The 20,965-nt window shown below is 33.8% G+C and overlaps 1 protein-coding gene across 3 annotated transcripts in view; it reads right to left on the bottom strand.

Moving 5' to 3' along the window:
• The window catches only part of LOC118199219 (E3 ubiquitin-protein ligase SHPRH), a 248,889-nt gene that overhangs the window by 108,371 nt on the left and 119,553 nt on the right, over positions 1 to 20,965 (bottom strand). For all 3 annotated transcript variants that reach the window (XM_085809803.1, XM_085809804.1, XM_085809805.1), the window contains exons 11-13: positions 10,066 to 10,242; positions 4,987 to 5,069; positions 4,807 to 4,901 (exon numbers count right to left, since the gene is read on the bottom strand). In XM_085809803.1, the coding sequence (XP_085665929.1) occupies positions 4,807 to 4,901; positions 4,987 to 5,069; positions 10,066 to 10,242 (355 nt within the window). The remainder of the gene's footprint in view (positions 1 to 4,806; positions 4,902 to 4,986; positions 5,070 to 10,065; positions 10,243 to 20,965) is intronic.

Below are 20,965 nucleotides of genomic sequence, written 5' to 3'. Positions count from 1 at the left end.
CTCATTTCTGACTATACGTTTCTCTTCTACGAGTAGCCTTGGTTTCACAATTGTAGTTGTCAGATTTGCTTCATCTTTTTCCAAACTTAGGATAAGCGATTCATAACTTCTAGGCAGTCCCAACAGCATCACTAGGGCCACTTCTCTATCTGTGAATTCATATCCACCATTAGCTAATTTTCTATGTAAGTCCATTAATCTTGCTAGATAGGATTGGACAGACTCATTTGGCTTCATATTTATGTTAAAAAAATTCTCTCATAAGCTGCAGTACGTGAAGCAAACCGAATTTTGTATGCATTTCTTTTAAACAGTTCCAGGCGTCTCTGGCTCTAATACAATCTCCGATATCATCTAGAAATGTATCTTCAACTATGAGGAATAATAGGGTAAGAGCTTCGTCATTCTTTTTCCTCTCCGCTTCATTCATTTCAATTCCATATCCGGGTTCCACTGCTTCCCAACATCTCTTCTGCACCAGCACGGCACGCGAACATATACACCATGTGTGATAATTATCGCCGTTTAGTTTCGGCATTTTATAATCTTCAGATGTCATTTTTTAAGTAAATATATCGAGCTAAATTAACCAAAACAATTTTTATTTACTTCGTTAAAGGATGGTTATCCAGCTCACTTCAGATTCACAACGTGGTTAGGCTTCGGCGATCGGCGTGGTTAGGCTTCGGTGCGATCTTCAATCCTGGATCATAATGGCATTTCCTTTTGAGCTTTTCGTGCTGATAACGTGATAAAAAATGGAGATTAGTCGTGGGTTAAAGAAATGGCATAGTCCAGGTCAAACAAATAAAAATATATTGGGAATATCAGGTTACATGGGAACAAGCAACCACAGCTATGCACACCAGACAGGGATAGAATGACAACAAAACTGTTGTTGCCAATTCTCATAAAGTAAATATTGGGACTGGCACATTTACATATATTTTTAACAATATCTTCATATGACACAGTTACTTGATTAACAATCGCAGCTTCATTCACTTCTGGCTCAGGCTGTCTGCTTGGCAGTTTTCTTTTCTTGCAGGTTTTTCATTTTCCACTTGGCTCACTACGTGGTGTATTCTCATCACTTATATCTTTGGAAGTGCTTTCAACTGTACCTTAGATCTCAATCTTCAGTTTCTATTCGAGAAAATTAGGATTCATAGAAATATACTTTTCTTCAATCAGCTTGATATTTCTGGATATCAAAATGTGCTTTGTCACTGGATCTATTAATGATACACCATAATAGAATATAAGACAAACAGCATTTTCTTTTACTTTAGCATCAAATTTCTTTTAATGACAGGTCAGAAAATGTCAAAGCATGGAGGCCATTTTTTTTATTAATTGTTTTTTTATTATTAAATTTTTATTTATTGTTTTTTATTATTTTTATTTTTATTATTACCATCGTTTTTTATTATTAAAGCCCTGTTACTGTATTAAGATCATCGCTTGGCAAACTTGCCAGGCTTTGCTGGCTGTAAAGTATATGCCCAAATTATGATGGGAAAACACCCCAGTGGCAATCTGAAAGTTTTCACCTTTTTCTACCTTCCACCTCTCATGGACTTCTGACTCAAGTATATTTCGAGTGACCTTTTGCCACACAGACACTACGTGCTTACAAACATCCATGCCTTCTCCAGGTCTGACCAGCACTCAGCATCCCTAACTGCTAACCTGTGGAGGTGATGCTTTAGATGACAGCCAAATATTAACATACAAGTTTCACAGCTAAACATTTTTCAAATCAATATTTTTACTGTATTTTTAGATGTACGGTGTACAGTTTTCAATAAGGGCTATTAGGAACTCTATTATGAAGATAAACTGTGATTAATGCAGCAACAGCAAAGAGATATTTTGGAACTTTTTATTCAAGAATTAGAGCCTACCCCATTTCTAGCAGGGTTTGGTTAGCTCTTTTTGCCAAGCCATTTACCAAAAGGTATTGGAAGGAATTGGATCAATTATAACCCCTTTTTTAATGGCAAATGTAATTAGTTCACTGTTTAAGTATTCTTTGGCATTGTCATGTCTAACTATCCTTACAGAAGGGTTTATCTTCAGAAAAGTTCTCAGCTCATCTATCACATGGTTTTTCCTTTTCAACAAGTGAACTTCAATAAATTATGAAATACCAGCTATTAAATGATGTCACCTGCCTGTGTAGCTGGTGTAACTGGACCACATATATCTGTATATATTCCAACCATTGGCTCCATCTATCTTTGCCTTGACCCCCTTTCTTGGTGTAGCAACTCTATTTGGTAGATGCAAACTTCCCAGCATGATTACAAATACAAAAATCCCAGCATCTTGAGTACAAGATTGGAATAATGATTAAGTCTAAAACGCCACAAATCAGTATCACTCTCTTTTGCTAGTAATGAAGCTTCATAGTCTGGTACAAAATCACGAACATATTGGGCATAATTATCATGATAATTAAAACATACACTATTACTTCTGCTGTCACTGAACACCTTTTGATTCTTAAATATTACATTAAAACCTGCAGCTTCAATATTTTGCACTGATATTAATTCAACATTCAGATCTGACATAAAGAGACTTTTTTTTAGAGTTATCTGAACAACAACGGATGTTTTACCAGAGATTTTGCCCCTACCTTTCACAATTAAAGCAGATAAACACAATACACATTGCATACCACTGCCTAACTTAGAAGAAATAAAGAAAAGCTTATTTTTATTATCTGTGTATGTGAATACAAGTTAGAAGTAGCTTCAGAGTCCATGATAAACCTTTTATGTTATCTCCTGCAACAAACAAAATCGCTGAAAAGATCATGCTTCTTGTTTAGTGAATGATTTTGATTCACAGTAATGTTGCAGAAGTTCAAGTTTCCTACATTTAAAACAGAATCTTCTTATACCATTTTGCATAATGCCTTTTCTTTTTACACTGAAAGCAGATAAGTTCCTTTTGACTAGCAGAAAATGCAACATTTTCTTTCAATGAATGATAACTGAGTCGTATCTTTCATTGAATGATAATACATCTTTTGAGTCGTTGTAAAGGGCTTCAATATCTATAGGTCCAGTAACAAACTTTACAGTTAAATTGAAATTATATTGATTATCTAATGCAACATTTACATTTTCAAATTCTAATGGAAAAGAAATCAAAATACAAATTACTATATCCATACCTACTGTATTAATTCACCATATAGTCATAAATCAACCCAAATGTTTCTTCATTTCATTGAGATGCTTCTCTATTGGGAATTCATGAAAATGCTTTATGGTTTCCAAGTGTTTCCTGATAAGTATTTAATTCACCGCTCCTTTAGACTTATATACAATATGAAGTTTCTCCCATGTTTTCTTTGCTGACTTTCTCGCATGCAATGATGATAGATCTTGGCCATTTAATACTTCACTACTTTTCCTACAAACTAATCTAGCATCTTGGCAGTGAAAACTGCTTCAATACATATACTTGCATTGAAGTTCAATTAAAGGCAAACACAGTATATCGGTCTTTATCACTCGCCACTGCTTATATGCAAAATAGCTTCTGAGCAATGCAATTATTTACGTATCCAGTTTAAAAGCTTACTTGTTGAAAGAACCATACTATGCTGTTAATGGATATAAATAACATGCATAGGGGCCTATTTACTTTCACAAATAGTTATTTAAATGTCTTAACCATTCCAGAATTCTCTTGTGTATCCTTGCATTTTCTCAGCAATATGTAAATAAAGTAGGTGAAAAAACTGTTGGAACAAAAAGGTTAGGACACAGTGTGATTTTGCTAGTGAAGCAAACATTTGCTATTTTGTTCTCCAGTTGTTAATCTCAGTAATGGTTATGCATTTTAGCCATCTAGTTAGTATACTGCCGGTGTAGGTTTCTGAGTCAGCCTGTTAGATTAAATTAAATTGTGTATTCTAGTAATACACCTTTACCATTTAACTTTAGTGTTAAATTACTTTTAAGTTCTCACAATAAGTGATAAATAAAATGGTCTTTTGCACCCTTTCACTTTTGTGTTCATTTTCATGCCTTTGCGAGAACTCACAAGTTATGAACTTTAAGTAGATCTAGTTACCATTTCATACTTGCGGAACATACTAGATATCAAAACATGAATGCTTCAGGGCAATAAAAAGCAGGCAAGCTGCTGAGGTTGTCTGCTCTGTGCAGCTGAACTAACTGCATCCTTATTTACAGTTATCTAACTCACTAAATTCGCCAATCAGGCTTGGTAAAGTTTCGCAGACCTACAGGTATGCAACATGTATATTTTAATAACTGAAATACAGCTATAACAAAAAAAAAATAGTAGGTGTGCACAACAAGTAAAAATGTGAATATGTATCCTGTTTCAAGATTCCTAAATCTGCAATCATAATATGTATATAAAGTTAGGTGACAAGCTTAGCAATTGGGATGCACTTACTGGTACATGACGGAGGCCCTTAATTATCAATTTCAGTTTTCTGCTGTTTTCAGTGGTTTGACAAGGGCTACATTCCCAATGCTGCCAGCTTTAACACAACAAACACAGTCTATATTAAATAAAATATATAGGAATGAATATGTACAACTTTCTAATCCCTTTACTGGACACCATAAACGGCAAATTTTTTACCCTGGCTTAAAATAGTGCTTTTGTTGCGATTTAAAACAATGGTGAACGTAGCATCTATAACATACTGATGATCTTCTAAGGTATATTAAGTACAAATAAAATTTATGAAACAACTACATAATAGTTACAACTACTTAAATACAATATAAACTAAAGCTGTATATTTACCATTCATAGCACAAAGTGCAGCTCTGTGAGCCTCCTCACATTCATAAAGTGACTTCTGAAGTAAATGATTAAGCAATGCAGACATTGATATATTGCTGCAAACATACAAATTTTTGTATCATTAAAAATGAGATTAGTTCAGAATATGCATTAAATTTGAATACATATTTAAAAAAATACCTTTTCTGGACATCTACAAAAGTATCTCGAACAAGTTGATGGTGGCAGCAAGCTCGTTGAAGGTTTTTCAAAGGAAGCATAATCTGTGAAATTGAAATAAGAAAAAATTCACTCAGGATGCTAACTAAATATGATATTTCAATATGACAAAAACTTAGATAATCAGATAATGGTAGTATTGAATGCATGACTTGCAGGAATCTCTTAGTGTTCACATTTTCCTTATGGGAATGAGGAAGCTAACCTCAGTTTCAAAGAACTGAATCCTCAAAAGCAGAATTAAAAATTATCAAAAGTACTTTTGGCAATATGAAAATAAAAAGTTTAATATCAAAAATTTACTACTTAGATTTAGATTAAGTTTTCTTTATATAAAGATCAAATGAATGCATTTACTAACTACATATTTGAATATGGAAATTTCAAATAAAAACACATATACGTAGGTAAGTTGAAAAATAAGCTTTCCCTGTCGACTGTGGTCAGAGTTGTGTATGAAAGTCAAAAAATAGAATGAGACATTAAAGATATGACATACCTTGATTTTATTATTCTCGTACGAGTACGTTGAGACATTTGTCATATCGCTTGATAAGCTTCAATAAGTCCTCCAAGAAAAATTCATGCTTTGCACATGGAAGAAGCATTGAACGGCTATGGGCGAAAGGCGACACAGCAGGAAGACGCGCAAGTCACCGATACACCATTGGGTAGAGGTCGCTGCAAATCAAGCAGATGGCGCTGTTGTGCCTCTCATTTGAGCCCCGGTAGGTATGGAGAGAAGGTGCGTTTTGAATTCGTGGTCAAAGGAGGAAGTGAGAGTGGTTATCCGCTACGAATGGGCACGTGGAGTATCAGGAACAGAAATTCACAACCACCTCATGAAAGTCTATGGGCCAGGTGTGATGTCGAAGCAAATGGTGCGGAGATGGTGTCGCGCATTCAGTGATGGACATCAGCAAGTGGAGGACATACCGAGAGCTGGACGGACGCGAACGGCCACTACAGATGCAAATGTCAGGAAGGTGGATGACATGATTAGAGCAAACCGGCGTATCATCATCGATGAAGTAGCGGAAGAACTTGGAATCTCACATGAGTGAGCTCAAAACATCATCCACAACATTCTTCGATACAGAAAAGTGTCAGCACGATGGGTGCCCCAACAATTGACCTCGACACACAAGGAACAACGCATGGGGGTCAGCCTGGAACATCTCGTGCATTACCATGAAGATGGCAATGACTTTCTGTTTCGGATTGTGATGGGGGATGAAACATGGGTTCACCATTTCACGCCAGAATCGAAGGCCGCATCTATGGAGTGGAAACATACGTCATCACCTGTCCGAAAGAAGTTCGAGACAACTCCCTCTGAAGGTAAAGTGTTCCTCACAGTTTTCTGGGATGCCCAAGGAGTTTTGTTGCTAGACTTTTGGAGGTTGGAACCATCAATGCTACGTGCTGCTGTGACACCCTGTCGAAATTGAAAGAGGCGATTCGGAAAAGGCGGCCTGGCCTTCTCACATCTGGCGTTCTGCTGTTGGATGATAATGCCAGACCACATTTGGCAACGGCAACACAAAACCATATTGCAACTCTTGGTTGGGAGCGCCTACACCATCCGCCATACAGTCCTGATCTCGCACCAAGTGACTTCCATCTGTTTCCGGCTTTGAAGAAAAATCTCGGGCGCTTTGGAAGCAATACTGAAGTCGTTCAATGCTTCTTCCATATGCAAAGCCCTGATTTTTTCCTAGAGGGATTTTTGAAGCTTATCAAGCGATATGACAAATGTCTCAATGTACTTGGTACCTATGTGGAAAAATAAAGGTATGTCATATCTTTAATGTCTCATTCTATTTTTTGACTTTCATACACAACTCTGACCACAGTCGACAGGGGAAAATAATTTTTCAACTTACCCTCGTACATGTACATATTTTTCTTTCCGCTAGTACACTCGTTTTCAGATCATAATTATTAAATTAGTAAACCATATTGGTCTCCTGATAATTATTATATACAAAAATTAATTAAAAGAGGATTTAAATTTATAAACAGAATTGCGCCAATTAACTCTTTCGCAACGGTAAAGGCCAAAATCTATTTCGTTCACACATCTGAAACCACCCATACATATATATGTGTGTGTGTGTATTTTTGTTGGAATGGTTTCCTTGCCTCACAATATGGCAGTCAGCTTTTCTACACACCATACCAAACAGGTTGGAGGGAATGTTGAAAATTAAAGCCATAAAAACTTAGACCAACATCCTTTACATATAGAAAATTACAAATTTCCATAACTTCGCCAGGATTTCAACCCAGACCCAATGATATGGCAGTTATGTTTGCTAAGCACCATACAGAACAGGTTAGACGATACTAAACTGATGACTCCTTTCAAGGCAAACAGACTTCATACCTACTGCCCTTGATTACTTTGATGTTTTCTCAAAAGAATTTCATGGTTTCGGTATCTAAATTCTCCCTGATCTTCATTACTGACTGATCTTTTACGCCGACTGTCTCCAAATTCCACAGTTCTGCGAGATCTAAGCAGCAAGGCTCGATAGTATCAAGTAAGGTAGTGCATCAAACCTTCTAGTGTCCAACTCAGTTTTGTTTCAATAGCAATAAGGTTTCTGTTGATTGGAAAGATATTACTTGTCTATATGATCTCAATAAGGTTTAAAACCTTTACGCGACAGAGTGGAAGCCATTCAAAATTTTCCTAAACCAAACTCTAACTCAGTTAAGGAAATTTCTCAGCATTTTTAACTTTTACAGACATTTTGTCCTAAGAGTTTTGCATGTTCTAGCTTCCTTGAACAGTTTATTGGAAGGCTGCATTAATGAAAAAAAAAACCTTCACAAACAAGCAAAATAACCCAGATTAAGTTGGTAAAATAACAAAAACGTTAGTTTCAATCGATCGCTTAAAACCAGCATATATGTTGTCAGAACATATAGATACACCTGTAATTCCTCAGGTTCCACATCAAAAAGGACTGTGAAGACTCAAACATTGATGCAAAATAAGTAATTACCCATAGTGGACCCATAGTCACTGTAACATAACTGAATATTTTTTCTTTTGTGGTCTGCTCCAAAAGTTATAATATATAAATACTTAATTTCTTTTGCATATGTTTGGAAGTTGCTTAAAATTCTTATTTTATAAACTTTTCATTATTTTTATTTTATGAAAATATGCATTGTATTGTTATATATTTCAATTAGAATTTAAGTATATTATAGCTTGTATATTACTATTCATATATCTTGTATTTCTTGTACACACATCTTAACGTATAACTTTTATTCGAATATGTATATTTTAAATTGGAATTTTGCAATCAGCCCCTTTTGTGTTGTGACTGTGTGGCCTCGCCAATATTTTGTGGCAGTCTTATGTTCGACTGTGTGTGCTGCCAGATAACTCCATGCTGTTTTCATAATAACCGGTGGCACGACCAGCAAACTCACTAGCACTGAATGTAAGAAGGTTCGAGTATTCATACAGAAGTTTCCTGTTTTCACGAATAATTGTTAATACAGTTGTTGTTTTAGCAATGTGGAGTCATGTCTTCTAAGAATATTCACTGAGCCATATCCTTCACACTTAAATGACCAAGCAAATAAATCCTGGAATAACAAATGCAGACATTTTGCATGTGATATATTCAATCACATGAAAAACATTATTCATAATCAGCAGTGTTGTGCTTAGATTAAAACTCATCTTTCACTCTTAAGAACACCCCTGGATGATTATTTTAAATGAAACTCCAAAGTAAACAAAATTCTACCATAAAAAAAAATATTTTAAATTAACATTTAAAATAATTTACAGTGTGAAGCAGGGAGTAATTCTTGAGTGACTTGATGAAGACCACATAGCTCTTGGAGAAAATATATGATTTAGATCAGAATTTTCCACCTTTTACTACCTGAGAACTTTTCAACTTTTTTTCATATCAAATTTAATTGCAGCTCCCTTTCAACCATTTTACTGGCATGATGTTAAAATACAGATATGTTCTGAAATCTGTTTTACTATTTTGTCCCCACGGCAACTTTTGCTCTGCCACCACGACAAACAGTTCCTTCACATGATTTGCAATGACTTAAAAATACGGCATCTAATATGTTGAGGTTTATTGTATCTTAATGAGAGGCTCCACTATGTCTCAAATGTACTAGAATTGAATCTTTTGCCATAAACATATATTGTGTTTCGCTTCAGCATAAATACATGTTGTTGTTCTCTTTGGCATATATGTATGTTATACTGTCAGTCAGTCTTAGCTCATAACTTGATAGTGCATTCTGTAATGTGCATAGCAACTCCAATTTAAGGTACAAAAATTTTCAAATATATGATTATGAATTTGACATGAATAAACATCAGACAAATGTGAAGTATCAACAAGGATGCAGAAGAGCAGAGCAAATCAAGAAAATATTCTGAAGAATTCTGAATATTTGAATAATGCTTAAATTTTTATTCAATGCTTCTGTGTATTATTTGTTCAAAAAACCTGAAAAGTGACATCATTAAACCTAGCAAACTTAAACAACATTCGAAAGCATTTCATATTGAGCACATTAAGAATCCTGAATTGATATATTCATAAAGTATGTTGCTGAACATTATCTTATATTCAACAGTGCACGTTCCATAATATAAGTAGATGAGCACGTTTCTGAAAATGAAAAAAAAAAAATTTAGCTTTTTACAAAGTTGTTTATCAAATAGCTAGATGCAGAAAGTATGAGGAAGTACTAATTCTGCCAACTACAGTTCACACTGCATGTTTGGAAGAAAAACTGCCAAACAACTGCAGTCCATATTTCCATTAAATGACACTGTGTCGACCTGAAATAAATATACTTGTAAATACAGAGCAGCAGCTTTTATTGAAGCTATGTGACAAGTCTTTCTCAATTCAACAATAGACAGCAATGTGAACTGCCATTTAATTACTTACATTCAATTCAATATTTACAGAAATATAACTTTCCTAGCATCCATATATGCAATTACATAATTTAAAATAATTCTTTTCTTACCTTAGTAACAATATACCTATCCATCTTACTCAGTTGAGCATGTGCTACACAATGATATTTTTTAATATTTTCCAGAAAATCATTTCTGCATTTTTCTCGTTGAGTCTCGTAGAAAACTTTTTCAACTTGTGATAACTGCAATTTGTGAATAACTGTCTCCTGCACTGGAATTCCAAGCTAAAACATACAAAAGAACAGAAATACAAAATTATCACTTACGTTTTGAAATCGGAGAAAAATCATTAAAATATGTATTTCAGACATCATATAATTGTAAATGGAATTTTTAATATATAAAATAAATACACATAGATTTTAAACTGTTCATAAAAATTATTAGAGTAATAAAAATATTGTTAGTATACAAATTATTTTCTATAAAGAACAAAGCATAAACTAGAAATTCTTATAATGCAGAAATTTAAAGCTTATAATAAGATTGCAAACTGCCCATTTGGATTTTTAAAATTTCTATACTCATTTGCAGTCTAGTACTAAAATCAGAATAACATGAAGACAATATCATTATACCATATGATAACACATAAAGTTAGTAAAAATATAATAAATAATGTAATAAATTAGTAAAAATGTATGTAACATACAGATGGAAGAACTAATCACTTGATAAAAGCAGCACTACGTAAAATTCTACAATGGAAGCATCTTAACACATTTTACTATATAGCATGCCCATAAAACTCCTTATACAACTTTACAAAAATGTTTTAAATGAAACAAATATTCATGTTATGCTATTTTTAAATAATAAGAAACAGTTTAGTAAAAATTACCTTTTTACATAGAACTATATAGCTACATTTAGTGACAGTTTATCCTTACATGAACATGTAAAATGAAAGATGTTGCATTGAAGTACAACAAAAATTGATTGGATTATTTAATTTCAAGGTTTCAGATATTTTTTAGAATTTCCCTTCCCTTGAAGTATTGTATAAGCTAAAAAAAATTATGTTGTTAGATTTAGCATGCCAAAAGCATTTTCACACAAGGAATTTTTAAGTTCCCAAATGCTAGAAAAATATCATTAATATCATGCAGTCTTATTTTTGAATCATAACCTACTCATCGTACAAAAAATTCATTAAACTATTTTTCATTTTTGGTATTTATCTTCTTCCCTTTTTTAAAAAATTTTTTTCTCAATAACAATTGATGTCTGATCCAAATTTAAAAACTAGTCGTTTTCTTTACTGTAAAAATTTGATATTTTCATGCATGACATACCAGAATTGGTGGTCCTCTTCTGATGCATTCTGAACAGGTATTACCACCTCTCACCTGCCTGAGGAAATTCTTACAGAGTAGATATAGCAGAAATGGATCTATGAATCAAAATTATGCAAAAAGCAGCTAATTCATGCAAATGATTTTATGAGTTGACTGCATACCAATACTGAAGCCTGCCACTATTTTCTAGAAATTAATTCTGTACGATGTTGAAAACTACTTCTAGGCTATTTTATGTATAGTTATGAACAAACTTAAATATTTTGTTCTTCAATTTTTTGTACAATTTACGAATTTTTAAGAAACATGATCTACAATTTAAAAATTAAATATCTCAGTCAATTTTTTCATACAGGAGTCATACTTTATGTTTTTTTTTTTTTTTTAGAATGGATACAAACTTTTATTAAAGATAACTATATGGACTGGAAAAATTTAGATTTCGCAACTTTTACAAAAGTGGTTTCTTAAATTTTAAGATAACATAAATATTTGTCTTATTTAAGCAAGATAAAATTTAACGGAACAACTTCGTGTAAACAAAGTCAACATTTCATATGTGAGACATGATTTTCCCAAACACTTCTGAAGGATGTCCCTGACACAATGAATCATTCTTTTCCAAAATCCGCCATACCAAGATGCAGATTGGGGCTGAATATTCATTTCATTTGCATTAAAGGACATTCCTCCTGAATGAAATCCCAGTTTAGAGATTTCAAAGCATTTGCTGCTCCTGTAAAGTTCGTGCCATTAGCAGTATAAAGAGTAAAATATCTTAAATCTCCTTTCCCAAAAATTCCGTAATGCTTACATAAATGCTTCAGTGGACAGAGGAAATTAGCTCCGGATGAACTGTTCTAGAGACAGCCCATGCTTGCATGTGAAAAGTACTATCCATGCTTTGCTTCCTCCACATGGAAAAATAGGCCTACTCAGATCCGCACCAGTTACTTAAAATACCACAACTTGTATTCTGTCAGGAGACACAGGAGCTGAGTCTGGGTTAACACTTCTGGAATTCACTTTCTTGCATCATATACATTGCTGTAATACCTTTCTAACATCTCTCCATCCTTCCTAATTGTGTTAGCATTCTTAATACTCCAGTGTGCATCAAACAGCTATAGGCATCCAGTAGCAATCTCTCTAGAATAGGATAGTCTGATAAATCTATAACAGGTGTAAAATTATTTGATCTTGTCTGAGACTGAAGATTGTCTAAACCTTCAGAATTCCATTTTCAATGTAAATCTGTATCATAATTATTGTATTTCTGAAGGCCATTCAGACTGGATGATTTTTATCAAGAGTGATTTCTGCCCTTTTAATCGCTTCAAATGAAATATAATCTTTCAATTTTTTAAACTTTTCCTTGATCTTGTTACAAAATCTCAAAACATGAGCAGCTATGTGAAGAATTTTTTTTTTTTTTTTTTTTTTTTTTTTTCCCAGCTTGAACAATACAAAAATCTTTTGCTAACTTTTTCTTCTCAGTGACTAGATTTCTGACAACTGTCTTGCATCACTCAAAAGTGCTTCCTTTGGAACAGATAATACCCATATTGGCCAAGGCTCTTCCCCTGCATACAACCAGGTTGGATCCTCCCACCACTGACTCTGCAGAAGGTCTGACCAGTCACAAGTATGGGTAGTCATGTTTCCTTGGTTGACCTGGAATGTGTCTCCAGTCATCTATATTGTTTAGTTCTAAGATTTCTTTCACTTGATTTCCAATGATGGTGTGGCTCTGTGCTTGTAGCCCATCCCAAAACTATCATCTTGGTCCAAAAGTATGTCCTCAAAGAAAATTTAAACAAACTTAAATAATGTAAACCCACCTCTAGCTTCCATTGCAGCTCTTAAGAGCTCCATTAATGGAATTTTCAGCCTCTTAACAGATGCTATTGTAGAGCATTTGCCAAAATCGTTGAGACTTTACTGCTCTCCTTACTTCACAGCATAGAAAATCAGAGCAAGCATACACTAGAGATGAAGCATCAGTAAATATGTGTAAGCTAGCTGTTTTGAAAGTTCCATTCAATGTCCTCCAAGGAATTCTACATTTCTCAACAAGATCTAAATGTTTAACCCATCTTTGACAACGTAATTGCAAACTGGATGGCAACTTGCAGTAAAGTTTATCAGTATCTGTATCCCAGTTACAACTAAGTATACTCTGACTTTCCCGGTATTCAAACCCTCTGTGTGAGCCCAACATCTCAGTTCAAATGATGCTTCATTCACTGCTTGTATAGTTTGAGATTTCAATTCATTAATACTCGTGACTAAGTCAACACAAAATTCTTCTCTGAATTTATTAGTTATATTTTGAAGGTTTTAGGTCTGGAATTCCACCAATCCTAAATGATATTTTATAGTGGCATTCAGAAGAAAAAGTTTGGAAGAGATGCCAAAAAACACTAGGAAGTGTGCATAAATCTTAAACTTGGCAAATTCACCTTCTTTCCACCACAAGGAATTTGGTAACTCTCCGTCTTCGGTCCTTAACCCTCTAAGCGGCCAACAAGCATATATACGTCCACCCAAAATCTCCTTCTAAGCGCCCAGCAAGCATATATACGCTCGCATTAGGTTTTCTTTCCCCCAGCATTTTCAACAGGAGCAACTGCACTAATAAGCCCCCTACTGAGGAGAATTTTGCTTGTTATTTTGGGGTTACTGCACATACTGCTGTGTCACCAAAAATTTATGCCTTGTTTGTATTTTTAATACCGCTACCGAATTAGACAAGAAAACAGAAATACTTTCAACATGTATAAAAAATAAAACTGGAATTTATGTCTTTATACAATATCTGATATGAAGAATAAAAATAATTGATCAATAAGACATCAATTAGCAACTCTTCACTTAAATCTGGTTTGGCAGTTTGAAGCCAATATATAAATTCAAGGTACTTATTCAAAGTTCCTTTCTTTTTATTTTAGAATTGAATATACACAACACAGCAAATTGAACAGAATCATCAAAATAAATTTCAGAATTTTAATGATTTAATGCCCCTTAACATTCAATGGAGATTTGTTTTAACCGAAGCATATCAGTATTGTATTGAAAGTTATATATGCAATAAATGTTTTAATGACAGAATTTTAACAATATAAAATTAATATTAATGTTATACACATAGAAATATACTATCAAAAATACTAGAATAATAAACATGTTACAAGAATTTTTAAAAATTGTAAGCTTTAAAGTGATACTCAATGAAACCAGAGCTGACGTCTCAGCAGGAGTGGCTGCACTGAGCAGCAGAATTAAAAGGCGCGGAAAATTTTTAGATTTTAGGAAAACACCGAGCAGCAAAATTTAGGGATGAAAAAAATTTTTAATTTAGTTAATATTGTAGTACACATGCAAGTTTCATGGCATTATTTATTGTAATGCGAACGGGCATCATGTTTCAGGATATTACATATTGCAGTAGATAAAGGTGTAATGAAGATAATATGTTTCAGGACATTACATATTGCAATAGATAAAGGCGTGATGAAGATGATAAAGGCGTGATGTAGATGATGTTCTTTAAAGGCGTGTTTGCAAACATGATCTGTTTACATCAGTGCTTACTATCAAAATTAAGTTAGCACTATAAAATTGTTTACAAAGCTTACTTCATTCTGCATACTTATGCATTTTACTGCTTACATTTAAATATTGTTGTATAGATATGCTGATACTTTAGCTACTCAGTATTGACGAATGAGTTGCTAAAGTATCAGTACAACCATACAACAATACTTAAATTGTTGTGTTGATATTTTAACAACTCAATCAATAAAATATTGAGTTGTTAAAGTATCAGCACAACTAATAAGCTTAACATTTCAAGGTAATAAATTAAATAGAAGAATTCAAGATTACCCTAACAGGCTTTCTCAGACAATTAACTTACTGATGCACTTAATGCAACGCCCGCAAATGGCTAAACCTTGACAGAAGAAGTCGACATAGCCAATTCTTGCATCCCCTTTCAATCTCAAAAGCTTTGCCTTAAATACTCTTAACTCATTTGCATCCTAAACATGTTGACTTACTAACTTATTTACATTCGGGTGACGAAGCAGAAAGTAGAATTGACAGTATATGCTGAAATAATACATAACAGGATAGTATTTTCTCCCTCCTTCCAGCATGCGTTCATGGTGTAATGGTCAGCCCACTCGACACGTATTCGAGAGGTTCAATTTAGAGTCCCGGCGAGCGCATTGCTCATTTTTCACATCTCTAGTCTACACCTGAACTAAAAAAAAAAGGTGGTGAATGATGACTCTTCTCCACCAAGATTTGACGACTGGGTCCCCCAATACCCAGTTGTCTTTAAAAGGGGAAGTACATAAGGCATTTTCTCCGTACTTCCAGAATGGCTTTGTGGCGTAATCGTTAGTACAATCGGCTCATATTCGAGAGATACAGGCTCTAGTCTCAAAGAGGAAATTGCTTATTTTTCATGTCTCCCGCATAAAAAAAAACCTAATGACTCTACAGTAAGAACTAAAGATCCGTAAAGCATAAAATTCTATATTTAATTCAAGTTGGCTGAGTCCAGACAAGCGATTCTCAAAAGTTTTTCCCTCATGTGCCCTTTTCACCATTGCTAAAAGATCGTTCAACTTCTCCTTCCCAAAACTTTTAAAGTACATATGCGTTTGTTTAAATATGGATTATTTTTAATGTAAATTAAACGAGTATAAAACATGTTGGTAAATACCAAAGTTTGAATAAAAGTGCTTTCTTATATTCATAAACTAAATCTAAATACTTAATACGTAAAGAAAAGGTTGACTAAATTACTCTCTGAAACTGTGAAATTCCCCTTAGGGCTATTTCCTGATTGAGAACCCAAAGTCTAGACAGAATTAGTTTTTAATAGCGACTGAATGCGCAGATAATTTAATTTGTCACACTTCTCTTATACTAACTTTTGGGTACTTTTCCGTTTCGCCGGCGCAAATCTCGCCAAGCAGACTTTATTGACGACAACATACAGTATACACATAAAAAATATTTAAAAAAAAAATGTTAGTTTTAAGAATTCTTTTTTTAAAGGCATAAACATTTTAATATCACTTAAAATTTTATAAAAAAACCGATAAATAAAGACAATAAATTTGTAAAAAGACATTAATTTAAGAATTTACTATGCTTTCATGGTTCAGCATCCTGATTCGCCGGTTCATATCACGTGACCCCAAGCGATCTCATCTCATGTAAACTACTCTCTACAAAAATCTAATGCTCTCAGTAATTATCTACATTAATTTCAAGTTAAATCTTAATTTGGAACACAAGTTTAAATGCAAGAAATATTTCAATTCGTACGAATAGCTTACTCAGAAATTATGTAAAACTGCAGTGCTTTACTTCGCTAATGCATTCTCATTAGAATTGATGAATTTAACTCTTGACTTTACCTTTTCTATATTTTCGGCTTTGGGTAAGCGCTGTGATTGCATCCTAATTGACTTAATTACCGAAAATGGCCTAGGACATAAAACTGAAATATCTGATAAAAATTCTATGTAATTATATGTCAGTATTGAAAGAAACAATCAATCTGATAAGAAAAAGCTGCGACTTGTTTCGAAAATGAGGCGTAAAAGGTTACCAGCGAGAATATTCCGTTTGGCATCGGTTGCATCATTATTAGCGACTTTATCGCTTGCGCCGGCAAAACGGAAAAGTACCAACTTTTGTTATATTAAACTTACATGATGGATTACGTGCATGTTTTTTGAAAATAAAAGTTAAGACACAAATTAAAAGAAAATTATGTTTAAAATTTGATGTTGAATTCAAAAACATTTATTTGGTAGCCAGACCTAATAAACCTAAGACATCAAATTTGAAGTATACCTTACTTGTTCTTACTAACTTCTGCTTAATAAATTATTCTTAGGAAAGAACCTTAAAAAAGGGTGAAATATTTCATGCTAGAAAACAAGATATTAGAAACTTCTGAACTCATTCAATAAGGGAAAATATTCTTCAAAATGGAGCTCCATAATTATGCATTTTTTCTACTTGATCGCCAACACACGAGGCTCATAAGAAATATCTCCTACAGGTTCTGTGGCCACTATTTCTGTGCTGTCAGAATACGAAATTTGTATAGGGAAAACAATGCATTTCGAGGTGAAGAAAATGACCTTAATTTGATAGTTTTTCTAAATAATAAATTTTTACATATTATGTGTTTCTTTTTCTTAATCTAGGCAAAATAATATTCAACATGTAATAACAGCATAAGACCCACAAAAGAAGTGTTGCAGTGAAATTCAGTTTCTAAATGCTGTTTAAATTTGCTTCATTGAAAGTTTTTGCATAATTAATTACGTTAAATTAAAATGAACTGTTTTTAAGCATTTACAGTCAATTGAGTAACATAATATTTTTTACTGAAATAAAAATTACCTTTAATGTGCAAGATTATTTTTCTTACAACGCTGGGCTCTTGGTTCTTAAATCCTCTTGTTTTTAAATTCAGAAACCTTTGTTACTAAAATTATTCGAACATTTTAACTTTTATATGGTTTCATATTTTTCATTTTAACTTTCATATGGTTGCATTTTCAAACATATGAAAGTTAAAATGAAAAATATTACTTTTACGTAAATTTTAATATATGTAATAATTTAATTTTTTTAGAAATAGTTCAGTAGTTTTACTTTTAAATAATGGCTTTGCTTTGATATAACAAACATATTTAATTAGTTCATCCAAAAAGTGTTAGAGTCACCATCGAATCAGGAACTAGCATATTTTTCCACTCTGCAGTTTTACTGCAAAAACAGTGAATTATCCCTTTAAAAATGGTTAAGAAATTTTTAATTCCTTTCATTTTTCAGATATTGAAATTTTTAAAATAATTGAAATTCTAACTAAATCCTTAGATAAAACGTTATTCAAGAACTAGACTAAAGAAATGCAATATAGGGGTTAACTTCAGTTACAAGCGGAATTTCAGATATTATTATTTTCCAGTAACTAACAAAAAACATTTAAAATCCTCTTTAATTTATTCCTGACCAACCTTTAATTTCTCTCCTGCCACCCCCTCCCTTCTCAGCATGGATGTAAGAAACTTCCTACCTCATACTTGCAGACCTATGACAATAAAAAATCAGGAGATTTTTCGCAATGTTAAAAAAACTTTTTAAATGATAAAAATATAGTTTCTAATAATGAATTAACTTTAAATAGTAATTAATTCTTAAATGCAAGCAACACAAAAATACCTTACACATAAAAAACATTTTCATTACTTGCATTGTTTAAGGGGGAAAAAAAGACACTTTACTCAGTTTTCGTACAAATGTTACAAACAGTGGCAGATTTTGCTTTCTTTAAGAAAGAAACTTCATAATTTTGTTCACAGCAATTGCCATGCAGGCTTGCTTTCGCTAATAAAAGTTTTTCTAATGTGTCATCACTAAGATTAGATCTAAATTTAGTCCTCCTTTTCGCAACAACACTGAGAATCCTCTCACACTCTGCATTACTATGGGGAACTGTCAAGATGGCCAACACAATTCTAGACAGTTCACTATATTTTAAACTTCCAGCAGCACATTTCAGTTTTCCAATTAAACTCCACTGGGTGTCAATTCTAGCTGATTTTATAACTTCATCCAAGTTTTCTAATTGTAAACTGCTGTTATGCAGCTGTTAGAACTGTTTCAATTTTTCCTTCCTTTTAGAACTCCTTTCAAGATAATAATAAATATCAACAATGTGTTCATCCACATTTATTGGTAAAGAAGCTGCCCCTTTTCAGCTGCTAAATTTAAAAGGTGACAGGTGCACCTCATAATCTGCAAATCTGAATTTTCCTTTCTTAAGATGCCTACAACATCAGTCTTCAAGCCTACTAATACTGGTGCGTTATCGACACCAAGTGCTAAGCAATTATCCAGAGGGACTGCATTTTCTTTTAAGGTTTTAATAATTAGCTGTGCTACATTAAAGCCTGTCAAACGTCCTTCTAAAGTGGGGACAGAAAGTAAACTGCACTCAATTTCTGAAGACTCTGCATTAAAAAATGAAACAAAAATTGGATACAGTTTTGAATCGGTATTATTGCTTCCATTGCAGAACGGAGCTGTTTTAATGCAATCAATAATTGAAGATTTATTTTTCGAACCCATTTCTTTAACAATTGCACCTGTTTTGGTTCTTGCACTACAGTATTTCTTAGCGATTTCACTATCAGGGAAACATTTCTCCAAATAAAGCAGCAGCGTGATCTGATGCATTCAGTGGCAGGATGTGCTCCAGTAATAAGGCAGAGAACAGACATTCTGCATTAATAACTTTTTGGTCCTTTGTTTCCGAAGAAAAATTTAATTTTTCGTTTTTTTCCAAAACAACTTATGTTATCCTTGTGTTTTTGTGTACGCACATGTTTGAGAACATCCGCCCTTCCACCATGCGAAATTGAAAAATCGCAACGACACGCGGTACACAGCACAAATTTATTACATTTGCTTGAGGAAATAATGGAAGGAAAGTAAACTGTGTACGATTTTTGAAACGTACACGAGTATTTCATCTTTCTCGCAGACGTAACAAATGATGATAATTTCTAAAACTATTTCCCTAAGGCACATGTACTCACACGACTCAGGAGAAAATGAACGAAATAACTAAAGAACGTCCAAAACAAACAACTTGCTTTGTCCTCATAGGCTAATATATGCCAGCTGACACGCAGTGGAGCTCGAAGCCCATTGGAGAACTGGAGAACGACGTTTCTGGATACGTATAATGATCTCACACACAAAGCAGAAGCTATCTCATATATGTTAAGGACTTCCCTATGATTGAAAATACAAACTGCATCACCGTCTGCTACGCGGACGACACCGCCATCCTTTCTAGTTCACTTAATCTACGACATGCCATGATCAGAATACAAAACCACACACACGAGATAGAGGAACGGTGTCGCAAATGGAGGACGTCCATTAATGCTACAAAATCTATATTATTACTGATAGAACGGCATAGAAGAAAAACCACTGATGCAGATCTGACCCTCTTTAATGAAACGGTGCCCAAATTGAGAGGGGCTACATACTTGGGAGTTCGTTTTAACGGCTCGCTTACATGGGGTCCTCATATTTCCATGACCATCGGCAAAGCCATAGGAGTCTCTAGGAAGCTCCGAAACTTTCTTGACGCCCCCTTACCACTGGATCTTGCTCGCAAGAAGCACATTTACACATCAATATTAAGACCCATCCTTACATATGCCTCCCCTGCATGGTGCTCCGTTCCCTCTTCCGTATTAAATAAATTGCAGGTTTTCCAAAACAACTACTTACGAAAAATCACAGGAGCCCCCTGGTTCGTTCATAATGAACAGCTGCACAGAGACCTTAAACTCCAAAATCTTGCGTTATTCATCAATAAATTAAATAATAATTTTTTCAAGAAAGCCATCACCAACGCGGAGGTAAATTATTCTGACAATTTTAAGTACGAGCTCCTAGAAATTGACATCAATTTAAGGCCCTATGCAACCCACATTTATTGGAATCCCCCATAAATACTCCTAACTTCTGCCAGCCAATTTTGAAGTTTCAAAGTATGACTTCTTCATTTACACTGGCCTGGGTC

Source organism: Stegodyphus dumicola, chromosome X2, assembly GCF_044657685.1.
Source record: "Stegodyphus dumicola isolate Sdum_Otavi_A_Nest chromosome X2, ASM4465768v1".
Lineage (NCBI taxonomy): Eukaryota > Metazoa > Arthropoda > Arachnida > Araneae > Eresidae > Stegodyphus > Stegodyphus dumicola.
Note: the sequence above shows the minus strand (reverse complement) of the source record. Positions and strands in the feature narration are given on the sequence as shown.